The sequence below is a fragment of the Tyto alba genome, unplaced genomic scaffold (assembly GCF_018691265.1).
Source record: "Tyto alba isolate M040663 unplaced genomic scaffold, T.alba_DEE_v4.0 Super-Scaffold_13, whole genome shotgun sequence".
Lineage (NCBI taxonomy): Eukaryota > Metazoa > Chordata > Aves > Strigiformes > Tytonidae > Tyto > Tyto alba.
The window spans coordinates 43,034,160-43,061,944 of NW_024881275.1; the positions used below are offsets into that span (position 1 = coordinate 43,034,160).

Below are 27,785 nucleotides of genomic sequence, written 5' to 3' on the forward strand. Positions count from 1 at the left end.
AGGGGAGAATGAGAGAGAGAGAGAGAGAGAGAGAGAGAGAGAGAGAGAGAGAGAGATACTGAATCCAAAGACAAAACACAAAAGGAATTTTCATCAAAAAGTGAAAACACAACACAAGTTTCACCTATTGAAAGTCTTCAGGAACAAGTCTGGAAGTTAGAGTCACAATGCCACAGAAATCTTGTATCTTAAGATGAATTTAAATTCACCTGTTCAGACTGGACTCCAAAAGATTCAAAAAAACCCCACTTATCTTTCAGCCAGCGCTTTCTCTGGCTGTTGGTCATTGTTTTCCTTTGAGAATACAACATTTACAGACTTCAGCAACATGAGGCTGGCACATTCTTGCAATTCTTTATGGAGTAACAAATAAGTCTCTTCTCACCATAGGCAATGAAGTGGCACTACTGCTAGTAAGTACTGCTTCTGGGGGAAAAGTGACTGGTGAGTATTCATGCTGTAGATTCCTAATTATTATTTTATCACTGTATGCAGTGAAGTGTTGAGTCGTACCAAAATCATCTACTAGTAGAATTTTGTAATTGAGCTCTCTAAATTGAGAAGTCAAATGAAGGAACAAACAACAAAACATCAACAGCACCACATCCTACATCCTCCACTAAAAATAATACATGCTGCATGGAAAATAAAACTACCCTAGTGGAAACGCTGTGCACATTGTGGAGCAGCAACAGCATAAGAGAAGATATCTGCAACACTTCAAATGGTTTTGATTCTCTTCTATCTTCACATATTAAAAAAGGGCAAAGGTGCATGTGTGTTTTTCAATGTGGTTGACATTTTCTTGCAGAAGAAGATTTTGTTCTGGCTTTCTGCCAGTGATATTTATGCTATGATGACACAGGGGAAGAGTCCTCCCCATGACACTATCTCTTACTGTTTGATCTCAGCTGACAGCATCACACTTGCTTTCCGATTTAAATTAGATGACTAGTATTATCACAGTGCATGCAGGCATCATCTACTCTGGTATGTTCAAGTTCACTACGAAAAAAGCTGGTTGAAACAACAGAAAGCATGAAGTATTTGCTTCTGTCTATTAACTTCTGAGCTCCTCCTTTGCCCTGAATCCTCAGCTCTAGTTGAAGGTCACGAGAACTGAAGGTCTCTCGATGCCTTCCAGGGTCAACAATTACAGAATCAAATAAATGCAAAGTTAGTTCCATTGAAGGATCTTTATTTTTACATAATTTGAAATCTGAGGCATTCCAAAATTACTTTGAAAGTCAGAGAAGCTATGTTCTGAATATCAGCATTTGGTATCTTTGTACAACAGTAAAAAATAAGTGCACCCAATGTGATCTGAATTTATTAGGTTCTGAGTATTAGTATGCTACTATAGAATGAATTTACTACATATACTATAGCTATGTATAAGACACTCATCACACTTCTCACGTGATCAAATTGTTATATATTTCAGAAAGCATTCTAATCAAAAAAATATGATCATTCACATATGCTGTATAATAACCAAATGTAGTTAGAAATAGGTTCTTATAAGTCTAATACACATTAAAAACAAAAAAGGTTAAAACAATTGCCAATCTGTTCTCAGATAGATCCATTTTTAAAAAAACTTAGGTTTTATAGGTATCATTTTGACCTTGCTTTTTCATGTGCAGAAAACACTTTAAATCAAAGATCTTACTGCTGCATTTTCAAATTACAGGAAGTGCTGTAAAACAAAAATATAAATGAGGATAGTGTGATGTGTTATGACATTCACAGGGTATAATCTTCCAAGGATATAAATAAATCCTGTTGGTCACTTCTAGTATGCACCTCACAAAAAGCAGAAAGGCACAAATGAAGAAACTATTTTGCATTTATATTGAATAAATAAATTCAACGTACATACTGATATTGATTTTCAGACTCTTGTTTATCGGTAAAGACCAGACTTATCCTCTGAACTGGCATCTCCTAAACTGGGTTGCAGAATCCAGTGACAATGACAGATCCCTTGTTACCCATTACTTCACAGAATGTTTTCCTGGACAAGCTTCTCCATACCTTGTTGGCTATGCTTCACCGCTGTAATTATAGCCGTAAGGCAGACAATAAAGCAATGAATGTATCTCCATTTTTCTAACTCTCAGCTGAGAAAAAAACACCAGGTAAAGCAGAGTGCCTCAGAGAGTTTAGCTGAAAACGTGCTGTTACAGAGCCAGCCTCCCGCACATGTCCCAGTCCAGGTCCCGCTCCGGGGCAGTGGGAGCGTGCCAGAGGGCTCCTGGCACAGAGCACCCAGGTTGGGGTTGGACTCAGGGACATGACACAGAGCTTCACATGGGAGGAGCCAAAGCAGATGCCAAAACAGTTCACGCACTGTGGCTTTTCCAGTAAGATGGGCTTTTCACTTTTTTCTCTCGGCAAGGCTTGCCAACTGGTTGCCTGTTCAGAAACTTGGCAGCAAGCCCAAGGGCAGCCCCTGCAGACCAGAGGCTCCAGCCCCTCACCAGCTTGCTCTTGCATGGCCCCACACTTCCAGAAAAAATTCAATTATACCACCTCAGTCCCTCTGACTTGTTCATGAAGGTTCTGCAGGTTTTTTAAATCTCATTATTAGGAAAGCTGAAGCAAAACCAAGGAATGGATATAGTTGTCTTCCACTATAATGTATGCCCTTTCTGTCTCCTAAAACTAATAAAAATATACACACAGGTCAACATCACAAATGCCGTTAGAGACAAAAGATGAGCCTAGTTTTTCAAGGAGATGAAAAAATGAAGAGATTTGGTTTCCTGACTTCTGGAAAACTTACTGTTGCAGTCCATGCTGCGCATGTGCATTCACAGGGTCAAACAATTTGAAATATTATAATATTAATTTCATTTTTAGCCCTATACATTTGCCCATCTCCAAGGATACACTATCCTTCACAATTCCTTACTTATCACAAGTTCCCTGCTGTCAGTTGTGCCGACTCGAGAATTGAGCTACCCAACCCACTGCATGACTGAACAACCGTATGTTAAACTACTAACCATACACTTCCAGGGCTCTGGATTAATACCTCCCCTATTTTCATTCCGTCTTTCTACTATGCTCTTGAAAAAATAACATTTTAAGATTCAGGCCTTTCTAGGTATGCACAAGGTCGTACAAGAGAGAGGTACAGAGCTGAGCCAAGGCCACCGCCAGGCTCTGGACACAGCTCTTCCCTCTACAGACTTAAGACCATGTGGAAACAGCAACATGTGCCACTCGAAAAGGCAGTGCTTTTGCCTTCAAACAATTGTTACAGATCCCTGTATCTGTAACAGAGGGGATCAATCAGGACTCATGCTAAGGAGAAAAACCTTGTATTTCCCTCCTTGTTTTGAAGCTCATATTTATTTACTAGGTTGGAAAATGCACTGACACTTGTGCTGTGCATTTTCCATGTGATCATTAGTTAGAATCACATCCAGGCTGGTTACTTAAACATCTGAGATCCAATTATTCTGTTATTTGCATATGCACAGCACCAAGTGACTTCAACAAGAGATGCACGTGCAACACTGATGAATAACTGAGCCCCTATAACTCAGCTTCCACAAGCTACCCATCAAAGGGGAGTGAAACCAGCATTGTGATAAATGTGGAATTTCAAACCAAAAAGCTAAACTTACGGACACACATTTCCCTGCTTTCATAAAATCCAGGGCAGCACTGGGATTTACGCCTGTACATTGTTTTTTCACCATGTCTGTAGGCAGTACGGTAACTGATCCTAAAGAAAAGAATGAATGGTTGTTACGTACAATTCACGGTTCAGAAACAAAACAATATGTATTCTTACACATTTAAAAAAACATACAGGCATCAGTAAGAGAGAAAAAAAGCTCAGAGACCTTGATTTATCTGTTGCTGAGTTCAACAGTCCTAGTGGTTCCTCAACAAGCCTTATGACCATGGGTGGCCAGACAGCAGGGAAAAAAGTTAAGGATTTTGCCTGCTTAACTAATATGCAAACCAGAGCATCACTGCCTTTTGCCATTAGCATCTCCTATCCAGGCTAAAGACTGACAATAAAAATCAGATTGCTGGATCATTACAGTTATCAGTTTCCAAGGGAAAGAATTCTGGTGATCATCCTCCCAAGGGTAAGTCAGTTTTCTAGGGGCAGAGATCTTGTTGATAAGAGAAGTTCAGGTTAAGGCAAGAGACAGGAGAGCTCAGACCTCCTGGGCAGCAGGCATCACTGCACACTGCTCAACAAGTGGGCGGCTGCATTTTGCCAGTCACAGCCCTGCAGGGCACTGGTGAGCAGCACACAGAGAAATCAGCACATAAACCCGTCAAGAACTGCAGAAAATACAGTTTCCTCCTGATCCAAGCGAGTAGTATTTATCAGAAGTGGGCTCTCCCACCATTCCCTCCTCTCCGCTCCTCACCGCATCTGTAAGTCTCACACCCCAGCTCTCCAGGCTGCTGACCATATACTGCACCAAGCAGTAAACACATCCCCACAACACCTGAGACAGTCTGAACTCCCAGTAAAGAACGTCTCATACATAACTGGTGCCACAAGTAAACAAAGCGTAATCTCTCTTTGAACTCAGTATCTGCTTTACATACTATCTGTGCTGACCTGTCTCATCCAGCTGCTGTGCCCCAGGGATCCTTTCCCATTGCTGATGTTCATACTTATGGGCATATTCGTCTGACGAAAGTGCTTTTTACCACTGTCACCAGTTTTTAATCATTCACCCCTTGAATATTTTCTACAAGCACAAGGAGTTTCCTCTAATAAATCTTTTTTATTTTCCTTTCAAGTAGCATACGCTTTCCCCAGAACACAAGATTGCAAGCAGCAAGGGGTCTCTCATGACATTTCTGAACAAATACACCTCACAAGGTCTGGGGAATTTAATTTTGTGCATTGCACGCTTTTTCCCAACCTGTTCATTTTCTCTTATCACTCTGTGGAATGATATACACCCCGACCTGCTAATAATACATATGTGACATTTTCCAGTTGATACAGACTATAGAAGTTAGACAGACTAGTCACTATCACTAAAATATCCTGCCTTTCACACTTGATTTTGACAGACACAAAATCTTTACAAATATCTACAATACCAGCAGTTTGTCATTATTAACAATTATACATTACCTGTGTCGTGTGCACTTAAACCAGTTCAGGATATCAGTGCAACTGGTGTAGTAAATTTGATCAAAAGGATGAGGGTATGACTCTTGCACTGTAACTGAGTAACTGGGGAGAGAGAGAGAGAGAAAGCAGACAGATTATTGAGCAAGTACAGTCTAATTTAAGTAAGTCTTTTACAAAGTCCTAGTACAGAAAAAAAATAAATATAACAAAATACTTATGTGCAACAAAACCTTACAGGAAAAAAACAAAACAAAACACCTGTGTCTCACATGAGCAGCAAATTGAAGTAGTGTGCAGTATGTCTTCTCATGTGGCAATAAACTTTTACTAACATCACTGGATAGCTGGAAAACTAGTTAAGAACCAGAAAATGAGGTTTCTCCTGTTACCGTACAAAACAGAAAAATCTCACTGGATCTTCTGAGCAATTTCTTTTAAAACTGTAGCTGTATCCACAACAAAACATCTTGGGTAGTGGAAAGGTCTGCCAGTGAATTTAGATACTAAGTGGGTGTTAGCACAGAAATACACCTAAGCAATAATAATTATGCCATCAAACAGCCTATTCAGCAATCAGAAATTATAACATATTAAAGTCCCTATCTTATTTTGTTTACCAGCTAATTTTTACAAATAACTTTTTTTTTTTTAATACGATACTGAACTCCTATTATTTTCTGTCAAATTGTAAGTGTGGTGTCCTAGAAATAAATCTATGCTCTGAAGTTCACAGCCTCCAGAGCTGTCAGTGGGGCAAGAGGAACAGAGCCCTGTTGCAAAAGGGAAAAACATTGAATCATCCTAGAAAAGTCTTCAGCAGGCTGTTTGTGCTGGCAGTCAGCCCTTGATTGTGCAAGGGGCTTAGAAAATACGGGAATGCATGGCAAGTTCCTGCAGTGGGACTAATTCCCAGGACCAGCCAAAACACTTACTAAGTATGTACCTCACCCAGCTTTCACTCACTTTCACTCATGCCCTCTTTGACTTCCTAGTACCCACTGCAGGGTAACAGCCACAATCTCCTCTTCCTATAGTCATCATCTATACTGAGGGAAAACACATCCAGACCCACTTCCTCTTAACTGCCCAGAACCTACTGCTGGTTTTTCCTATGTCCATATGAAGGCAAGCCACCCTAATTCACCCAGACGTCTGACCTAGTCTGACAGAACACTGGTGGGGTGCTGGCGCTCATCTGAGGTTCCGCGCCCTTTGTTCAAGGCAGGGCACGCTCTACCCCTTCTTGCTGTCATCATAGTTCATTCGTAAAGATCGTTTTATTACTGGCTGGGGTAGATTTATTTAAAGCGTATAGCACTGACAGCGACAGCAGCAGTAAAGAGCTTGTACCTGCGGTTTCATTCTTTCATACTCATGTATCTTTGTCGCCTGCTCTGAGCAACAGCATGAGTATTCCAGTAAGTTTACTTTGGAGTTCCTCCCCATTTCTGAGACTCAGCAGAAGAAGGAAAAAAGTTCATGCAACAAAACAGGCATGCTTGCTAGAAATACTCTTCTTTCTGCATACTTTGATTAGTTTGCTTTAAAATACATTATGAAATGTGAACAGTTATATGTAGGGTTTTTTCCCATTTTTCTTTCATTATGTTGTAGCTTCCCTCAAAACCACTTTTATTTAAAAAAATGGTAAACAAAGATCACACAATATAGACCAGTATCCAATAACATCATAGACACGTGCCTGAATACTGTAAACAGGTATTTAGTACGGTAACTACTCCATATACACATTGTTGTGTAAGCCAAAATGTACACAACACACAACAGCAGGGGCAGAGACTCAAAATGCTTCCCATGAAGCTCAGATAAATTCCTGGGTAAAGTCCTTAAGTGATTTTCTCTATTTTTTTTTTGTTGTTACAGAGAGATTTTATAAAAAAGTAAATACAAGTTTCAGTTTTCTTTGTAAAGATTCAGCCATAACAATAACAAATGAATGTACAGCACTTCCAATGATTAAACATAAAACACAGTTTATCTTAAGTGAAGGAAATATTGATGTCCTCAAGTGAACAGTTAGTCTGCCTCAGAGACTAGCTGATCAACCACAGGCATAATAATAATAATGAGACCACAAGGCTTGGTTTCACTAGTATAACCTTTACACAAGAAAAGAAGTACAACAAATGCTTGTGGCTCAACCTCTCCTACCCACTGTGGCACTTCCTTGCAATTAACGTGAAACTGGGTGAACAAACAGACCAACTAAACAGAATAGTTTTTTTCTGTATGTTATACATTTCTGACCATCATCAAAAAACTGAAACAACAGATCTTAATTCAGATTCTGTGAATGTTGAATAAGAAAGAATCAGCATAATCAAATTTCTCCAAACTCCAATGTGGTTAATTATATTTTGAATATGTAAAAGCTTCTTTTCACTTCAATTGAAAAAAGCTATTTTTATTGACTTCTTGTACCAGATGGTTGTGTAACATTGCTGGTGACACTGTAGTGTTTTTTTCATCCTACCTCCTACCACAAATGTGGTTGCATTTCAGCCCAGTGTGAAATAGTCTTTTACTTATCCATGAACTTACCTTGCCCATGCAGTAATACGATTTTTTTTTCCCAGTTCATTACTGAACCAAAAGCTTTAAATCATTTCAAATGTGCCAATTAAATAAAAGTATTACATCCTGAATTCATGTCATACATTTTCCAGAAGAAAATATTACCTTTCCCAATGGCTACACACATTGGGATCTTCCAGATTCAAAGATAAAGTTGTCCCCATCCAATGGTACAGGAATATGACAGAAAAGCCAAAAAAGGAGTTCAAATGAAGAACCATCTTTCCCAAAAGGTGGCTGTAAGAAAAAAATACTTTTTGTAAGAAAAAATACATTAATAATATGTTACAAATAATAAAGGCGATAAAACTATTGACCCATATATAACCAATACATATGACATAAAGCTACAGGTACTTCAAGAAACACACACTGCTTGACTAGCAGCAGCAATATCATGCTCGTTTTGGAAGAACCCAAATAGAGTAGTTACACGTAAGTGGTAGCACAGTCAGCCTGCGAATAAACTACATTTTAGAGTTCCCACTGTCCCATCAAACTGCAGGCAGCCAGGCTCAGTCTGTTTAGTGACAGTTTGTCCATACCAAATGACAGAGATGCAATTTAAAATAAAGGCTGGTATTTGCTCAAGACCGCAAAAGTAGAAAGGTTCAGCTGATGACACACTATGAGAAATCCTGCACATCACTTACTCACAGGAGGGGTTTGTGCTATTCCATTCACTTCCAGCAGCACCCCTAAAACCTGCAGCCTACGCTGACCTCTTAAAAACCACAGATGCTGCCTCATCTCGAGCAGCGTCTTTTGTAAAAAGCTCTTCCCCAAAATTACACACTGACTTCACTATGTGGGCCCCCCTAAGGATGCCTGAGCACCCGAGGCCCGGGCCTCCACGTGGGGAGATGCTCAAAATTTGCTTGGGAAAGGCTGCACCTTGACACCTGGGCGCTACCTCCACCTGTGCATCTCCACAAACTGCCTTCCTGCAGGGCCCAGACAACAGGACCACCTGGAGAGGTGCAAGTCAGAGGAACAAAAATCAGTATGTTCTGCAGGACTCGGGTGTGGTGGTGTTTATTTTTTAATGCAAATATATAAATGAAATTATATATATGCTTTTACTAATCTATAATTCTCATGCAAACAAATTAATTAACTGGAGGAAGGGTTTGAATGACCTGACTTTACATTGTGAGCAGGCAGTCTCACATGTTATCCTGCATTGCTACTGCTCTTTAAAGTTGAATTCCCGATACAGTTTGCAAAAATACCCGCTTGTCTGCCAGCCATACAATCCCCAAATAGAATAAACATTCTGTTCATAAAAAAGTTATTGTAATAACATAAAAAAACAGAAGACTATCCTAACACTTTGACTAGGTCTTTGTTTTCAAGCAAATGATTTTAATTTGCATACTGAAACACTTCTAATCCAACCTGTTATTAATCCACAAATGCCAGAATGAATGCTGGTAATAGGCAATTTGTAATGATTTAAGCTACTATACTTCCCTTTCAGTGAGCATTTGACCCTAGATCCTCATTTTCACACAAATTTTAACACTATGTGGGTACAGAGGTCACAAAAAAAAAAAAAAAAAAGATCACTGAGTCTAATCTGTAGTATAATAGAATAATTTATAAGAAATATGATTGTTTTGAAATAAAAATATTTTTGACAAAGTAAATTAATCAGAAATAGAAATTTCTTCTTTAAGTATTATGGGACAGAATAAAGCAAACCATGGCAAAAATTATATTTCAAGAGAAAAAAGTCCATTGGGCCATGAAAAACAATAAAAGATTAAATAGTCTTAGTTTACAACACCTTCTTCAGAAGTCACCATAAAAAATGTCACAAAAAGAAACTATAATAATTAAGATATCTGAGAGATGATCCCGTTTTGCTAAATCCCTCTTGAAAAATCAGGTCTGCTGAAAGACATTTCATGGTCTGTAGCTGTTTCTCTTCATGCACACTGCGTAGCACAGTAGTCAATGTGCAGTTGTGTAAAAAGCAGTAAAAGCAGATGTATTTTCAGTTAATAACTTCAACAAAGTGGTGATTTCCCTCACTGAAAATAGTCACTTTGATTATGCAGACTCTAAACTGTATTTCATTTGTTTCTTTTATTCTCAACTTCAGTAACTTTCCTTTTGGATACATTTAACAAAATTTAAAATAAAAAATAAAATCATTTGCATGAACCCCCTAGTGTAAATCTTGATTGCATTCCAGATCTTTTGCTTAATTATTAAGGAAAATCAAAACAGAAAATCAGTACAACTGATTAGCATTGCTAAAGTGTTTATATTAGCAATAAAAAATGTAGATTACTCATTTAACTCTTGCTGTGTACAGTTTGCAACGAGATACCCTGTTCAGAGATTCACTTATTATATATTGCTTAAATTAACTCACTCAAAAATACATCAGTATCTTCACTATCTACATATACGTAGTACCTGTGGTTTAAGTACTGAAAATGTTCGTGTTGGTGAACATCTCTATGCAAATTAGTGATTAGTAGATGTATGAGAGAATAAATAACTCATGCTAAAACAGAAAGCTCCTCTGACCTCCTACAGTATATTGTATAATTTATGTTCCTGAGCCATAAGCAGGAATTTCGGTACCAGGCATTGAGCTTTCTACTGTGAGCAGCATCGCTGACCTCCATGAAAAAGAACTTCAAAGAGGTAAATGATTCTTCCCAAAAAGCTATCCAACATCCAGCAACACTTTTGCATATATGGGGTAGGGTGGGGCAGGGGGAAGACATTTTTCAAACTTCATGTGGGAGTTGGCAAAATATGTTTTCCAAACATTTTGACTATTAACCAGCGTGTACGACTCTCTCAGTGCAAGTGAAGTCTCTGGCTTCACAACCCAACTGACCACACAACAAATTTAACCTAGCCCATGGCATTTCACTGCCAGATCTTTCTTCCACTAAAGTACGCAACAGAACACATATGTCTTAACAGAACACTAAAATCTTCTTGCTCTTTAGCATTTTTTATACTATTCAAGGCAAAAGCTTCAGCTGGCAAAGCTGCATCTTTACTCTCGCTTGTGGAGGGTCTTTAACACAGGTCCTGTGCGGTACAAGCTCTGTTTAGCTCAGAGCCTTCTCTGTTCCCCTGGTCTTTAATGCAGGCCCATGGTTTAAAAATGTTAACAGGAAAGCAACACAGCTGCACGAAGCAACTGTAGACTACTCCCCTAAATTTTGTTAATCTAATTAAGGAAATTTAGTTCATTATACGTTTATTTTATCAAAGGAAGATATTAATAGTCATCAATAATAATCATATTTAAAAATTAATCTGATCAGCCCAAGGCGTATTATAATTACTAACAGGCTCATCTTAAAATGGTGTAACAGGTATACAGGTATCCCAAAAATATACTCCCATAAATTACAGATAGCCCCCTAAAATACATTTGAATGTGAGCAACTACACAAACTACATTCATCTTACTAGTAAGCAGATGAAAAAGCCTGTATCTGCACCATATAAAAACAGACAATTAACCATTACTACCTATCATCTGAGATTTGTAGGCACTTTCTCTGCCATTACCGACTGCTGACAGTTTTGCATACATTTTGCTTTGGTTTGGTTTTTTTTTTTTTTTTTTTTTTTTCCCCCTGTAGAGTTCAGGATCAAAATCAGTGAAAGAATAGATAACTAAAGACAAGTGTTTCTCCTCTATGTAATGAAAATTGAGACTTGATTACAAATTAATCTCTCCACCTGCCCAGAGCAGAGCCACAGCCAAAACGCAGCGCATGCAGCTCTCCCTCAGATTTGTCGTGACAAAAGGTAAATAAATATGAGTGGAACTGGGGAGCAGGGGAAGGTAAAACAGTGCAAAATGTAAAAGAAGAGAAGGCTGCTCAAGGCTGTGAACAAGGTTTTTTTGGTCAGCAAAATCAAGTGCTGCTGGTGAATTAAGCAGGATTAGAACTGCATGAGCAACAGAGAACAGTATGATACAATTGCTAACATGACATAATGGACCCAAGACCAGCAGAAATGATGATGCAGCTTTCTCATTACTGTTGCAAAAGCATTTTTACCACTGCAACACAAAAAATGCAGCAGGAACATGACATTTAGTTAGAAGAAAAACTTCAGAATAGTAAGAGCTTTTCATACTCTGTCATGGTATCTCTAAGGTTTTACAACACTCATTTCTGCCTTTCTGTAGTGATACAGCACAGGTATGTCAACTGTTCTCTGGGGTGTAATCCCACGGGCTGTTCTTAATTACACTTACATTGCACTAAGCTGCATGTACAGCAAATGCTATTTTAAAAAAATCTTCATTCTGTTCATCATAGTTAAACTTTCAGACTGCACTGTAAATCACACAGTCATTGCTGCAAAGTCCGTTGCTGGTGCCTCTGCCTTCACAATCAGAGCACGACAAAGCCTGCGCCCTACAACAGACTTAATGACTGCTATCTGCAACTGGAAATCACAGCTCCAGACAAGATAAAGGTTTTTTTCTAAAGATTTTCTGGTGAAGAATTGTTTGGTCCTTCACTTCCTACATAGTGGTTTTCATAGCGTTATACTCACCTCACTCCTGAGGTTCAGCTCTTCTACCAGGAGCACAATTTGTTTATAAAATCATCTCTTACACTACTGATGTCAAGCAAAGCAAAATCTGAACCTGACCTAGTCTTGTCAATGATGATTAGTCCCATGTTAACTTCTGTGACAAAAACTGATTGCTTTTATTGATTACAATAGAGAATTAATGGGTGAAGAGCAGAAGGCGTTTTTCCCTTGGAAATCAGTGCATCAGTTTGATGCTCTGTCACATGAAACCTCACTCATAAACCAAATACGAATTGATGTGAATAGCAGCATTATCACACAGCCCCTAAACTGGCTGAAGAAGTACAGTCACAGCAAATGTAAATAAACTGACTAGTGTTTCCTCAAATCCTCAAAATATGTCACTCTGAAGGCATCATCCCCAGTTAGGGGAGCTCAGAAGAGTCTGACATGCAACCCATCTGTTAAGGCTGAGACTCTGCTTGACAGAAAATGTGTGGGATCTGGACAGCTAATGTGACAGTTTGCTGAATGATAAACCAGTAGTGCCCTTTCATACCCGCCATGATCGGAGATTACCAGGGCCCTTCCTGATGCAGCTTCATCAAATCTGACTCTCTTAGCTCAGGCTTCTTTACTTTTAAACCTCACTGCTCATCCAAACGTGCTGATAGCCATGCACTCACTGACAACCCGCCCCTGATGAATGACTTCGCTAAATATATGACTAGCCATAAACTATACTAACCCAATCACTGAGCCCCCCACTCAGAACACAGTATTAATTGCCTTATTTCATACCCTAGCACACAAAAGTAACAGCCCCTTCAGTTTTCCTCTTCACATGTTTATTCTTCTGCAAGCTTTTTCACTCCCAAGGTCCCTCTGCAGGTGGCAGCCACTTACACCAATCAAGACAAGTTTAGGTCTACAAGCCAGTGCAGCTGCATCCTAGGCCTCCCTTCTCAAATGCTAACAGGCCATGCACAAAAAAAGAGAGTACCCCTAAGTCACTGAAAAACAGCTAAACTGCAGACAAAGTCTCAAATTTGAGTTAGTATCTAAGATTCAAGGCAAAACAAACTGACACATTCGAAGAGTCCAAAGGTGTTTAAGACAGACTAAGCCCCTGAAATGGAGAAACAATTCATTTGGAACAGTATCCAAGAATAACCAAATCAGAAGCTAAGTGTGCTGGAAGAAGTCTCCTTTATGGGGACAGATATACTGATACTTTTTCAAGTGCCATGCTATTAAGAAAAATAAATCATTCATAAATTGCCATTTTTCTCCAGTTAACAGATAATTTTTATTTTTCTGTCTCTCTTCAAATATCAGGGGTTTGTAAGAAAATGAGGTTTATGTGATCACAATGTTTGTTTAATTTTTCTGGCCACATACTCAATAACTTCCAAATCCGTCGGTCATTTAAACTGGAGTTAACAGAAGTGAAATAGTCTTGAATTGTCAAGTTCCAGAGAATCCACTGATAACCCACAAGTCTGGAGGAGATGAGACTTTATTTCCTGTAAGTCACAGAAATACCTGTTTTGAAAGCTATGGCATCATGATCCTCAAGCAATGTTACCATTTCACAGGCTGCGTATCTCTACCATTTCTTCCAAAGATAATGCAATAATACTTGACCTGATCTTAAACAACAGAGAGCACCTTTTAAACTGAATTTTGGAGAAGGCAACCTTCTACTTAAACATGACAACTTTCAGGTAGAAGCCCAGAGATATTGGCAGCTGTCACACTGCACACTGTTTTGTAAGTGTCAAACAATCTCTTGGACTGCAGTTGTAAGGACAGTCCCATTTGCAGAATGAAATAAGGTTATTGTGAACGTTAAAGGAAACAGAAATCTTTAACTGTCAGCAAACATCCAGCCTTATACTCACAATGTCACCCAGTGCCACAGCATGGTCCCAGACGGCTGGCTCCTCTGCAGCACTGCATGCCCCCGTGTCATGCTGCAGTACAGACTGAAAAGCACAGCGCTATTCTATCACCGGCATAAACCAGGTCCTTGAGGACTCCCTATCTCCCTGCAAGTCACTCAGCAGTAATTTTTATAAGATTTGTTCTTACTCTAAAAGATCAGATGACCTTCTGGACTCTTGAAAAGCAAGACTCTTTTTGGCCCACCAACTTCACTTACTGCCATGCAACATTCTTACTGTACAGTGAGAGCTTCCGTAGATGCTAAGCTGTCAGGTATGATATATCCACTTACCAGTCTTCCCTCAAATCAGTATTAAAAGGAGAGGGAAGGAGAGTTCAGTGGAAGTCAAGTTTGCACGAGGCAAGGAAGCATTGTAAAGACAAATGCCAGCATGCCAGACCCTTTGCAGATGTATTCATTATTATTCCTCAGAGGCAGGCTGCCAAACATCACAAGCATGGGGTCACTTCACTGTAGCTGTCATTCTCCACTAAATCAGAGCACTGTTCACAATAAAAGATTCTTTTTTTTTTTTTTTTTTCCCCAGGCAGATAACAAGTATAGGTCTTGAACATGCAAACCTGTAATTGTTAAGGTTACCTACAGCACGTGGTACTGTATGTTTAAAGATTACTCACACGGGAAGTCAACAGGATGAACTGCTAACAAAAATCTTTTGGATAAATGTGCTGTCCGGTTATTTTCCACCCAGATGAAAAGTTACCAAATAAAGACAGTTAAAGCAGTCTAGAATTCAAACCAAAGTATCTGACAAGCCTACTTTCAGAAGATGAAATAGCAGTTAGAACATAAACCCTGATATACTCCTTTTACACAAGACACTTCAAGTGAACCACATCAAACTATATTAGTGGCCAATAATTTATTGCTTCAACTTCAGGCTCTTGTACCAAAAAAAAAAAAGGGAAAATTCTCAAGATGCTTAGTGCTCCTTCATCCCCAGCCAAATAATGAAACAAGAATAAGCAATGGACATAGAAGCTATATGTAGGATGAGGAAGGACAAACAAAAGCAAATTGTTTCTAAAAAGAATTTATAATAAACCAATTTTGTAAACACAGACCACTGAAAATCTTGACAGGGTGTGTCTGTACTGTTGATAGCATTGCCTCAGGGTTGTATTTTTGGGTAATGGCAATGTGCAACTTGTCACCAGGTGACAACTCAGGTCCAAGAGTAGTTCCCCCTTCCACATGCAGGGAAGGGCACACAGGAGCCTGGTTTTAGAAAGGCCACCCTCAACCGCCATCTCCTTCTCTCAATCATGAGCATGTGTAGATCTTCAGAGATCGGTGTCTCCCAGCTGACTGCCCATTTGCAGGCGAGCTATGGCAGCTGTTTGTTGCCTGCACCCTCCAGACAGACCCTCAAGGTCTTCCTCCTCCTCTTCCAGCCCCTCTCTACAATTATGGATTGCCCCTGGGCTGGCCAGCTGCCCACAGGGAAGCCACAAGCCACATTTTGGAAGAAAACACTGGTGGGATGCAGTGCCATGTGGGAGCCAGGGGCTGGCTAGTGCATCACCCGGCTGGGACATGGCTACCGACACTGGGACCAGCAGCTCTCAGTGTGTACACAGATGGCATCTATCAGCCCTAGGCTTCTTTCCCAGGGTGGCTGTTGACAGCTAACAGTCAGTTAACGGCAGTAAAAGCAAAAACAGATTTTAAGAGAGGCTATACAGTGTACGGCTTTATACAAAACTCATACCCACGCAAACAGAGTTCCTTTTCCTGCTCTTCCCCTTTTCTTTTTTTAATCAAATAATGTATTCCTTACTGGACCATCAGGCTGTATATTAATTCCAGTGCTGTTTTAATAGTACAGGTGAAGGCTAGTAGGCTAAGAGTAAAAACGGTTGGATGCATGTGTTTAAGGAAAGTTACTTCTCAGGTTAGATGTCAGTACAATGTATGAAAGCTCTGTTTATTACAGAACAATGTAAGAAATCTGTATCAAATTTTTAGCATAGTCCCTTAAGGAGATAGAATCACCAGATATCTGATATTTAATTTTTCTTCTAATGGGAATCATAAGAAAGGATATTGTATTCATGGATGCAACTGTGAAAACTTTGTGGTTGCTGACAAGTTGCCTGGGACAATCCTGTGGTTGACTAAATACACCAATGTCCTGGTTCCACTGCTGCAGAAATTCTCATTCACAGTTTTACCCTCTCTTGACTGTAGCTTTTGTCACCCCTCTTTTCCTTTTATCTCAAGTACCAGCCTTCCAGACACTGTGTCACTTCCAGTTTATTGCCAGCATATAAAGGAGTACAATCACAGGACTCAGACAATTCCTTTAGCTTCCTATGCAATTTAGGATCCATTTCAAATGTGTCTGCCTTCCCTTAAAAGTCTTCTGCTTTCTTTCTTCAGCCCTCTTCAAAGATCACTTCTGTTTCTTTCCTTCCCCCATTACATGCATGTTCCCTTTTTCTACATACATTTCCAACATACATTAGATTCTTCCCTTTCCCAGACACAGACCCTGTTATCACTGGCAAAATTCTTCAGTCTGCAGTTCCACACACTTGTCACAGCCTTTCACTGGACTCTTTCATTACAAAAATTAGACATATGAACACCCTCATTTATTTATATCTTCTAGTTGCTAACAAGTTGTTGTAATTTGTGAACAAATTTGTTAGTAACTCTGCTTCAGTATATTTATCTTTGTGAATCATCCAAGGAAATGCCACTTTGCATACAACACTACAGAAAATAAAGTTGTCATTCTGGTTAGCTCCTGTTTTCATGATTTAGACCGAGCATTTCACTTCTGTAAATCCTTATCATAGTATTTTGTTACAGACTTCAATTTGCAGATTACTTGATTAAAAAAAAAAAACAAAAACAAAACAACACAACACGTCAATTTACTCTGAAGCCATGTCATTTTAACAGCTTCCGAACATTTCAATGCATTACTTACCAGCTTTTCTTTTCCACCTTCAGCAATCTAGTTCAAAGCACAATGATTCATTGCACAAGCCTCCCACACCCCGCTGCAAAGTAAATCCAAAACATTCTGGTAGAAGAATGGGGAACCCAGAAGTGTTTCCTTTGACACTTCATTCATTCACTTCTTCTATCTTTTATTTTGGCATTTGCAAAGTTTAGAATGGATGTAGCACCCCTGCATTCTCTCCTCCAACAGGAGAATGGAAGATTATAATGCAAAACCAAAAGAGACTGGTTAGTTCTAGTTTTTTAACAAAATCACAATTAAAGGGACAAATCCTATTCCCATTAAAATCAAAGAAAATTTTGCCCTGAACAGCTTTCAGTGAGGCTACAAGATAACCTGATGAGGCCATCCTACAGAGTGAGTAACATGTAAGACTGTGGTTTTCACAGCAAACTGGCCCAACAACGTGGAAAGAGCCTTTCAGAGCATCTCTGGGAGTTGCTACTAGCTGGAATAAATGGAAGGAGCTCTATAAACCAACATGTGCAAGACCAGACCCATTTTCCCATCTACTCATTTCATTTCTCACTCAACTCCCTGTCTCCACCACAGTTAATTTACTGCTGCTGAAGGCCCTCATGAGATGCCATCAAGTGACCACACTGTGTCCATTTATACTGTGGCAGCTGTATATCATTGCTACTGCCCTCAGAGAACTGGGGCAAGACTTAAGTTTTACTCTAACTGTATACCTTTCATAATCCTTGTAAGCACGTTATGGAAAAAACACTTATCTCTGTGAGCCTTCTCTCTGACCTTTACTTACTAGCTTGTTTGATTTGCACTGCTCCTTGACATTACAGGGTGACAATTTGATCTCAATATCCCATATGTGGCCTGTAAGATCTATGGACATAATATAAACAAGCGGCCAAGGAGTAGCTAAACATTTAAGACAGCAAAAGTCAACATTACATTCTTAAAAAAAAAAAATATTACAAACTTAAAACTGTGTTTGGAGTTGTACAATTTTAGTTTTTAGTCTCTCCATCTGTCATCAGAGGAAAAAAAATATTCCTCAGGAGAAATTCAGCTTGCCAGGTGCCAGTGGTGTCTGAAGGTTTTCTCTCTTTCATGTGTTTGTGTGTGTGCGCATATATATACATATATATATATATATATGCAGGTAAATGTACACAGACAGATTCAAGTATACTCCTAGATAAATAGTTGAAACTGTAAGCCAAGATGCTGTGTTTTAGTGAATACATAATACCTCTAAGAAATAAAACTGTTACCTACACTCATGATGGGCAGTAAAAAAAAACATGTTCTTTCCAACAATGACAAAGTAAACAACTTTGTATTTTATGCATAAAAACTTTGATACTAAAAGAGTCATTTCATATCAAGTTTCCAGTTCTGATTTATATCAGTTTCCATTTTCTCTTACCATAATTTTTAAGACATCTCAAATCATTAAATTCTTAAATTAATTTCTTTAAATGATGACTCAGACTCCCCTTTAAAAAGAGTGCCTGGTACCTCATTAAAAGAAATCAATGAAGGCAAATGCCTTAAAAGCTCTAACAAGCAAAAGAATACTTTTTTGGTTGCAATTAATATCTTTTTTTCAAGATAATTTATCTGATTAAAACATGTTAATTTACTCTGCTTATAGGTTATCTGAAACCTTCCTAAATGTCTGCTGCTAATTCTAGCTGAAGGCAGCGTAATTTGAACTCAGAAGAATCAAGACCACATTTTTATTAGCTTGAATACAAGGCCCTAAATCCCTCAAAATGTTATCCTTCAGGACACATGTTGCCTTCTTTAAACCTGTAACTCTTTGCAGTATGGGTTATAAAAGGACAGTAGTAGCACGAACACATATCTGTCACTATAAAAATGGTCTATTCATAGCATTGGCTGACAAAGCACCTTTAGTAACAAGGCACCCTATTCAGAGATCTAATTTTTGCAGACATTTGTATGCCAAATTAAAAAAATCTCTATGATAGTGGATTTAATGAGGTACTTTGTTATTCTTCATAATAAAAATTAACAGAGAGAGACAGAATTCTTCAGCTTAATTGCCACATCTGTTATTAGGCACTTTACTGTGATTGACTGGAGTGTATGTGTCAGAGACTGTGCCAGAAAACAGACCAACTTTCTAAGTACACTTATAGCCCAACCGGCATTAGCAGCATCTCTGTTACAACTTCTGCTGCCACTGAGTTAAAACTACAGGAACATTGGCCTTGGTTCAGTCATTCATTAAAAATAAAAACAAGTACTGTGAATTGTGCATGACTTTTTTTTTTTTTTTTTTTTTTTTTAAGGGAAATTAAAAGCATTCACTATTTTTGGAAGGAAATGCAGTGGTCATCTGAATGTGTAATCTCTCATTAACGGATAAGAGACATAAGCAATCCAGAGTGTGGAAACTGCACTGGACAAAATTTCATGGTCAGTAGTGTATCTGCTGCTTTATTTTGCTAGCAGAGGAGCAACCTGCTGAGAAGACAGTGAAAAGCAGCACAGCATTTGCAGAGGGACTGGATGATCACAGTGAAGGAGCTGCTGGGAAGAGCGAAAACAAAATGGACTATTTCCTCTTATCTGGGTGGAAATGTGGGATGAAACCCAAACTCACTCGCAAAACTGCTTGTTATCCCTGAAATCCAGAGCGGTCCAACAGCTCAACACTGCCAGCGTTGGCCAGGTCACCTCGCTGGCCGCAGCCGGGACACTCCAGGCAGCTTAGCAGGGCACTTTGTGCAGAGACAGCAAACCTGACTGCAGCTCCCTGGCAGAAGAACAATGCAAACAAGTAGGGGAAGCAAAGCCCACCTAAGAGAGAGAGATCAGAGGGGCCACCCGGAGGGATTGCATGATGCCAGGAGGAAGCGCGTCCCTCCTCCTACCCAGAGCCGTATGCTGGGTGGTTGCTGACAACTGACTTTTGATGACTAAAGACTCAGATTCACAATCATGACACCTAGTGAAAACGCCATGCTTGGGCTGGCCAACAACTGCTGTTACACTCTTTTTACTATAAGCTGATCTTCTTTTGGCTCTAAAAGCCAAGCTCTTAGCATCTACCAGTGCCGACATAGCAAAACAGCTCTGAGTTTACACACACTCACTCCCTCGACTAACTGTTTCTTTCCAATTTCACACAGGCTTTCTACTAAGAGCACAGACATGTATGTTGCTATTGTCAGCAAGGAAGATGGACAGGCCAGATGCCATATTGCTTAAAATTACTTCTTTTCATCCATTTCATCCAGTAAGGAGCAAGGGATTATTTGACCTTCCTTACTGATTTTCTGCGCTGCTCTAGAGAGTGCAAAGAAAGGTAGGAATGTGTAGAAGAGTAACAAAAACTGCACCAATATCCGCTGCATCCGCTCCTGAAAGGCAGAAAGATGTCCTTGTGTTGAAAGCTAAAGCAAAGCTGTCTACCACGGGCTGGGGCAAGCGACAGGCGCTTCATCTGACCCAATCTATAAACCGCCTGGTGAACAAACCCATGAATAAATTTTTCTTCTCTCTGGAGGGCAGATTGGGACACTCTTCATTCCCTCCCTCCAGGAAAGCAAGTGACCATTTTTTGGAGAGTCTCCCTCGATGGGTGAGATGAGCCAGGGCAGATGCTCTCTGTCACTGTCTGAAGGTCTTTCTTGTGCCCTCAGGACTCCAAGGCTGCTCCACGCTGCAAGGGGTTCCAGAAAGTTTCCATGTGGCTCTCTATCTCTGGGGTCTCTTGCCTCTCATGGGCCTTTTGCAAATACCTGACCTCCCTCAACCTTTTTAATTTAGCAAAAATAGGATCCACCTACTTAAGCACACTTATTTTTAGGTATATGTTACTCAATAATCTCACACACAGTGTTTTTATCAATGTAACTCCCTATGAGATCTACAAAACTTTTTAACACTGTAACGCTTTTTGTTCTTAAGGCTGCTCTTAATAACCACACTGTACATGGAAAGTATTTAGTCTCCTGTCCAAATGTTGTATCTCATTTCATAAACCGAATCAACAACAGAACTGAAAAGAGAGTTTAGGTCTGCTAGCCCCCATTTCCATCCTAACCTTAGGACCCATGCCTCCAGTTTGTACTTTGCCACAGGGGCAATAACATGCACATCGTGCTTACAGTGCTTATTGTGGGTGTAGCATCAGAATCATGAAATACAGAATTTGGGGTCTCAGACATTTACAAAGGAATCATCACATTGTATCACAACTGAGAGAATTTTTAACAGATTTTGGTCACCTCTGAAGAGGCCAATAATGCCCACTCATCTATCTGCTTTTTCATTTCTTTATTTTCTCCATTGGTATTCTTGTTGTAAACTTCAATGAAGGAAAACACACATATATGCCTAAGAGAAAACCTCAATGTACTAAAACTCTGGTATTTCCGTGGAGATAGGCAATACAACAGAAAGCAAGGTAATTGTTGGTAGTGAGAGACTCCCACAGGAGAAGAGGAGGAAGCTTAAAGTACATCCTAGGATGCAGCCTCCAGAGACGCTTCTGAACACTACTACACATTTCTGGAGTGGCTGCAGTGGGTTTCTACTTCATTCCAAAAACTTCCTACTGAAGACGATGAGGCAGCAACCTCAGACTTTTTTTACTTCTCATTGCTAGATGAGAAAAAGCATTTCCTTCCTGCATCCCAGTACTACTTTAGCAAACCAAACCAAAATCTATTTTCTGAAGTTGATCCACTGTCAAAATAAAAACGTACTTGTAAAAGGGTGTGGTACACACAGAAAGGTTGACAGTCTGCAAAGACACAAAAAAATTCTTCTGTATTTTACTGGTGCAGACCAGAACCCCAAATCACTGCTGACCATGAACTGGCTTTCATTATTCATACATCATGCAAATTGGCATGAACTAGGGCTCAGCAAGAAAGAACAGAGCATATCTTAAAAGTCCATTACAGTTGCAGAGGAACAATATTGTTCCAGAGATGAGATTAAGTCTCCCAGCTCTGAAATGGGTTATGGAGATGGAAAAATCTACTGACAGCAGCAGAGATCCTTAAAGCAAGGAAACACTTCTCTTGCTCTGTGTGTGTGCGTGGCGGGGGGGGGGATGTCTGTGTATGTGTGTGTCTGTGTCTGTCTGTGTCTGTCTGTGTGTGTTCACAGATCCCACCTTGCCCAGGCAATGCACAATGGATAAGTGTTCATGCACCTCACCTCAGTTACTCTGAAAGTCCACTGATTTCACTTGAGCTATTCCTGGCTTGGTCAATGAAAGTAAGAAAAGAGGGCCCTCCGCTTTTGTTCTCTTATGCCTCTCCTTTTAAAGCAAATGCAACTAGCTACAAATAATTTATAAAAATTAAACTACAGCACATTCTTTGCACACAGCTAAAATCTTCATGAAATCTACTCCTCTGTTTAAAACAATCATTTGCATTTCACTGGCAGGTACCCTTCAGAAACAGTTGCTATTTACAATATCAGTCCAGGGAGGGGGGGGAGGAGGAAAAAAAAAAAAGATTAAAAGATCAAGTTACTCTTCACTTCCAAACAAGCCTGGCCACAGCTGTACATCAGCTTCTGAGCAACTGCTCCACAAAAACACAACAGGGCTTCTGTCTTCCCACAGGGTTTGCTCAGGTCACCCACATGTGGCGTGGATTAAAGCAGCACCAAAGCTCCATGACACAGCTGGCGGAGCCACGAGCGGAACACACAAGCCGGGGGTGCCATGGGTGAAAGCCCCCCATCCTGCACTTTGCCCCAAGGGGTCTCCCCCAGTGCCCCGAGGAGCCCACGCACAGCTCTGCCACCGTCTGCAGCTGGGGTGGAAAAAACAGGACCCAAACAATTTTTCTGCTTTTACATTTTCACTGCCTAAGCAGAAGGAAGTTGGAGGGAAGCAGAGAAGCACGTTAAGAGGCAGGCTTGCAGGCAAAAAGAGGATAGTGGAGAGGCAGCCTATGATTTTGGTGGTGACCAACCAGTGGAGTCAGGCAGCCTGTGCAAATTGTGAAATTTTCCTTAGAAACACCATCGTCAAAACTGAAAACCAGAGGAAGGCGCAGTCCCCATGTCAAACACCTGAGTACGTGACACCGAGGCTCCCCATACGGGGATGCCTCCTCAACCCGCTGGAAAGCCAGAGCTCACTCCTCAGCGCCCAGGTGGGCTACAGATGGAGCACCCAAGCCCACACGAAACCCATACCCTAGCCAAGGTTTAAGACCTCAGCCTCCTGCACAGGAAGGGGACAAGACAGTTTTACCAGGGCTGTTACAGCGTGGTAGACCATCAGCCTTCCTGCACCTCAGCAGGCAAGCGAAACAGCCAGCAGGGCCAGAGGATGTGGGTGTTCTGCTCCTGGACTTACAGCTCCTCTCTTCATAAACATGACACTGAGAAATTGCAGAGTGTTGTGTATTATTTCTTTCCTATGGGTCATGCCAGGAAGACAACACCAGAGCAAAGCAGTGGCAGCAGCCGTCCAGCCAGAGGAGCCCAGATTTTTGCCATGGCAGGAAAAAAGTCAGTGTCTTAACTGGCATTCTTATGCATAAAAAGCAATCGTGTGGTTAATCAGAATCTTCTTAAATAAATAAATAAAAATAATTATAATAATGCACTGCAGCCAATGAAACACTCCTCAGCTGTAGCACATCAGAAACTCCCACCAAAGGACAAAGCAACTACACCCTGCAGAAATAACTGTATCAGGCATTTGATTCTGCCTTTCTTCCATGCTCTTGAACCAACATACAGACAATGTGGACAGGTATTAATTACTTCTCAGCTGCTTCACCTTTGCTGCTTCAAGGAATGTGGCCTTTGTCTGGGAGAAGGGACTGCGTAGAAGCAGCAGGGGACATGCAGTCTCTTATGGAAGAACCACTCAGGGTTTGTGGATATTCACCTGCTCACTCACAAAGCACATGAGTAACAGCTCTGGAAGTAGCATCACAAAATTAGGGGCAAATAGGGCAACAGTACAAATGGGACACCCGTGTAGGAGTTCACAAAAACTCTGTTTAGATTTAAGTGTCTGTTTACTCTTATTACAATTAACCAGATTTCCTATGAAAGTAAACATCACTCTATGGAGGACGTGTTCAACATGACTGATAATTTCCTTCTCATCTTTTCATGACATCATCTTGAGCTGTTTAGATTCCTGAAAGTATTCTAGTTGCATCATAAAAGACAAAATTTCACAAGTTTCAAAGTTCTCATTTTTTGATGTCACTGAATACAGTAATTTGGATACTTCCAATGAATCAGAAAATACCAAAAGGATGGGAGGACCCGACAACATCACACAGGACTGTGAGAGCTTACATTGTGAGAGATAGCAACACCTAACTATATATAGCTATACCAAACTACATATAGCAGCCAAGAATCATACAGTACCATCTCTACATTAAGTCCTACCTATAACTTCTAAATTGCGTACTCAAATGTCCTTGTCTTTTGTGGTCCTAAAACCAAACATGGTACAGGTCGACGCGATTTGCACAGTAAAGTACACCCCAGACATGAGTTCATTTGTACAAATTCAAACATTAGTATCTGGAAATAGTAATTTCCTTCTGCTGAGTAAAAGGGCCACGTGAGAGATGATATTTCAGATTTGGAGAGGCTGTTTGCTTTGCTGTCCTCAGGAGACAGGCAATATGCTGTTTCACATAACATGCACTTTTAGGGCATTCATAGCAACAGTACAATTGAAGACATTTTTATGCATTAAAAAGTAATTATATGGATAATTAAAATCCACTGCTGTCATAAGGCTGTGCAGTGGCCTACAAACATCCTTTAATGGCAGCACATACAGAGATTACAAGCATCATTTCCATAGTGCTTGCAATAGAAAAGGAAATGCTAACTTCTATGCAGACTGGTACCCTTCTAACACAGTTTAAAAAAATGATTAAGTATGGATCCTTTTCTTGAGGACTGTTTGGAAAAAAAAACACCTTTCTAGCCCAGCTTTATCCTCAGCAAGCATTTGTTCACCTAACTTACTCAGACAGATTACTGAATTTCTTAGACCAACAGCTGAGTCTCCCTCTGACACCAGCCGGACTGTATTCTCAGTATTTCTTTCTATTAAAAAGACTTACTAAAACATGTAAGGTAAACACCAGAGGAAGAAGTTGGTCAAGAGTCTAGCTATGCCAACCTTTCTCCCCAGATCAAACACCTCCTGGGTTTTTTCCCAGGAGCAGTGAGACTCTTTAAGCACACCAAGGTTAAAAAAAGAGGCAACAACCAGCAGAAAAACATCCAAGTGTCAGGCCAAAATTGGCTGGGATTTTTACTGACATGTAAAATTCAGACAAAATCATTAAGCTCTCAAGTGTTGATCCTCAACCACAAGCAACTTGGCATAAAAAGGAATTTGTGAGCAGAAGTGCCAAGTTCATAGACAGCCTGCGACAACTCCTGAAAGTCGTGTTTTTGGACAGTGGGGTTGAGCACGGGAAAAGGCTGGCTGCGGGGGCCAGCCCTCAGAACACGCTGGATGGAGCAGGGCTGAGCATGGCCCTGCATTAATGCAGGTGGGAGCAACAAAATCATCATCTCTTCAGGGACTTGCATTGTGTATGGAAACATAGCTACCCATATACCATGCTTCCTGATTTATCATTTGTACCCTAAACACAAAATAAAGCCTGATCCTCTTCAAATTAATTCTTGATGACACAAAACTCTTAATATAGGCATAAGTAATTTTGCTGATCATCTCTCCCAAAAGTATAGACAAAAAACCCTCCAAAGAAAAGCCTAATGACAGAGAACTAAATAAATGAAAAGATTAATTATTTAATACTACTCTGTCACCAGTTGCGAAAAATCCTTTCTGTTCCTCTTTGCACTTCAAAAGCTTCTCTAACGTAAAATATTCACTAGAAAAGTGTAAAGAAAGTAGGAGAAAAATGTGTCAGTATAAACAAAACACAACTGCAGAATATAAAATAATTTTGTATTTTGAATTTCTGTATCCAGAAGGCGTAACAATCAGAGCAAGATGAAAAAATATCCTTGAACTTTTCATGACATTAAAGAAATAGAACAAACAATGTTTTGTTTTTATACCAGTAACAATATACCAACAGGCAAAGACTGCTCTGTGAATGACATGTTTCCCTTAAGCTAAGTGTTTAGGAGCAAATACCATTCAAAAGTAAACACCAGTTTAATAAGGTCCTCAATGAAAATAAGAAAAAAGAAAAAAAAAGAAAGGGAAGGGAAGGGAAGGGAAGGGAAGGGAAGGGAAGGGAAGGGAAGGGAAGGGAAGGGAAGGGAAGGGAAGGGAAGGGAAGGGAAGGGAAGGGAAGGGAAGGGAAGGGAAGGGAAGGGAAGGGAAGGGAAGGGAAGGGAAGGGAAGGGAAGGGAAGGGAAGGGAAGGGAAGGGAAGGGAAGGGAAGGGAAGGGAAGGGAAGGGAAGGGAAGGGAAGGGAAGGGAAGGGAAGGGAAGGGAAGGGAAGGGAAGGGAAGGGAAGGGAAGGGAAGGGAAGGGAAGGGAAGGGAAGGGAAGGGAAGGGAAGGGAAGGGAAGGGAAGGGAAGGGAAGGGAAGGGAAGGGAAGGGAAGGGAAGGGAAGGGAAGGGAAGGGAAGGGAAGGGAAGGGAAGGGAAGGGGGAATGAAAAAAGAAAAAATAAAAAAAAAATAAAAAAAATAAAAAAGAAAAAAGGGGAGGGGAAATAAAGAAGAAAAAATAAAATAAAAATTTAAAAAGAGGAGAAAAAAAGGGGGGCGGGGGGATGGAAAAGGAATGTACAGTCGTATCTAGGGAATGAGGCCAAAGCATCTTTGCTGGTTGCAATGACCAGTGACTCCAGTCATCATCGTGTACCACCTCCTGTGCACTGGAGAAGACAATCCAGCCCTTAGGGCTGCCAAGGAGAAACAGTTGTTTTTAAACAAATACATTTCTAATTGAAGAGCTTTCCACTCCAGCTGCTGTATCCTATTTTATAAGTAGATTTACAATGGTTGATGCAAGTATGCTGCCTTTGGGGCCAAGATTGCTGCAGCTCACAAGTTATCAGGGTCATTTCTTTATGTACCAAGTGCTGTGATTCTTGCCGGTGGTCTTGAACCCTTTAAAGAGGGTTTATAAGTCAATGAAAAAATGCTTCTCACAAACATGCATAAGCATTATTTGCACCTAAGTTCCAGTGATCATAACATGTGTGTGTTGACAGACCAGTCTGGTCCAAAATTTTGTAAACAGTTTAGAGGAAACTAAAACTCAGTTATACATGCAGAAGAGCATGCTGTAGGAAGCAATCTTGTAGCACAGAACAAAGGGACTGTAATATCTACTTGGCCTGTTTACACATTCTGTCTTATTCCTACCATGTCTGTCCTCAGTGCAACATGACACGTTTTTTGCTGATTCCTGTCAGCAACTTCCAAAAAAACATAAATCAGTTATGTCATTTTGTACTACAACTTAACCAGACCTTGGTACACACACACATGTGCATGCACACATACATGTCTTTTTCTTCTTTCTTTAACATGCAAGTGCTTACAGTGTATTCACGTTCTCAGGGTGACCAAGTTTAGTCTGACTATTGGCTTTGGGAGGATCTGATGCCAGCCAACCGTGCATAATA

The 27,785-nt window shown here is 40.2% G+C and overlaps 1 protein-coding gene across 1 annotated transcript in view; it reads right to left on the reverse strand.

Annotated features, from left to right (window-relative positions):
• MEGF10 (multiple EGF like domains 10) overlaps positions 1-27,785 on the reverse strand; it is a 108,545-nt gene that overhangs the window by 74,694 nt on the left and 6,066 nt on the right. The window contains exons 2-4 of the mRNA XM_033005607.2: positions 7,829-7,960; positions 5,129-5,230; positions 3,639-3,739 (exon numbers count right to left, since the gene is read on the reverse strand). Coding sequence (XP_032861498.1) covers positions 3,639-3,739; positions 5,129-5,230; positions 7,829-7,944 — 319 coding nt within the window. The 5' untranslated portion in view covers positions 7,945-7,960. The remainder of the gene's footprint in view (positions 1-3,638; positions 3,740-5,128; positions 5,231-7,828; positions 7,961-27,785) is intronic.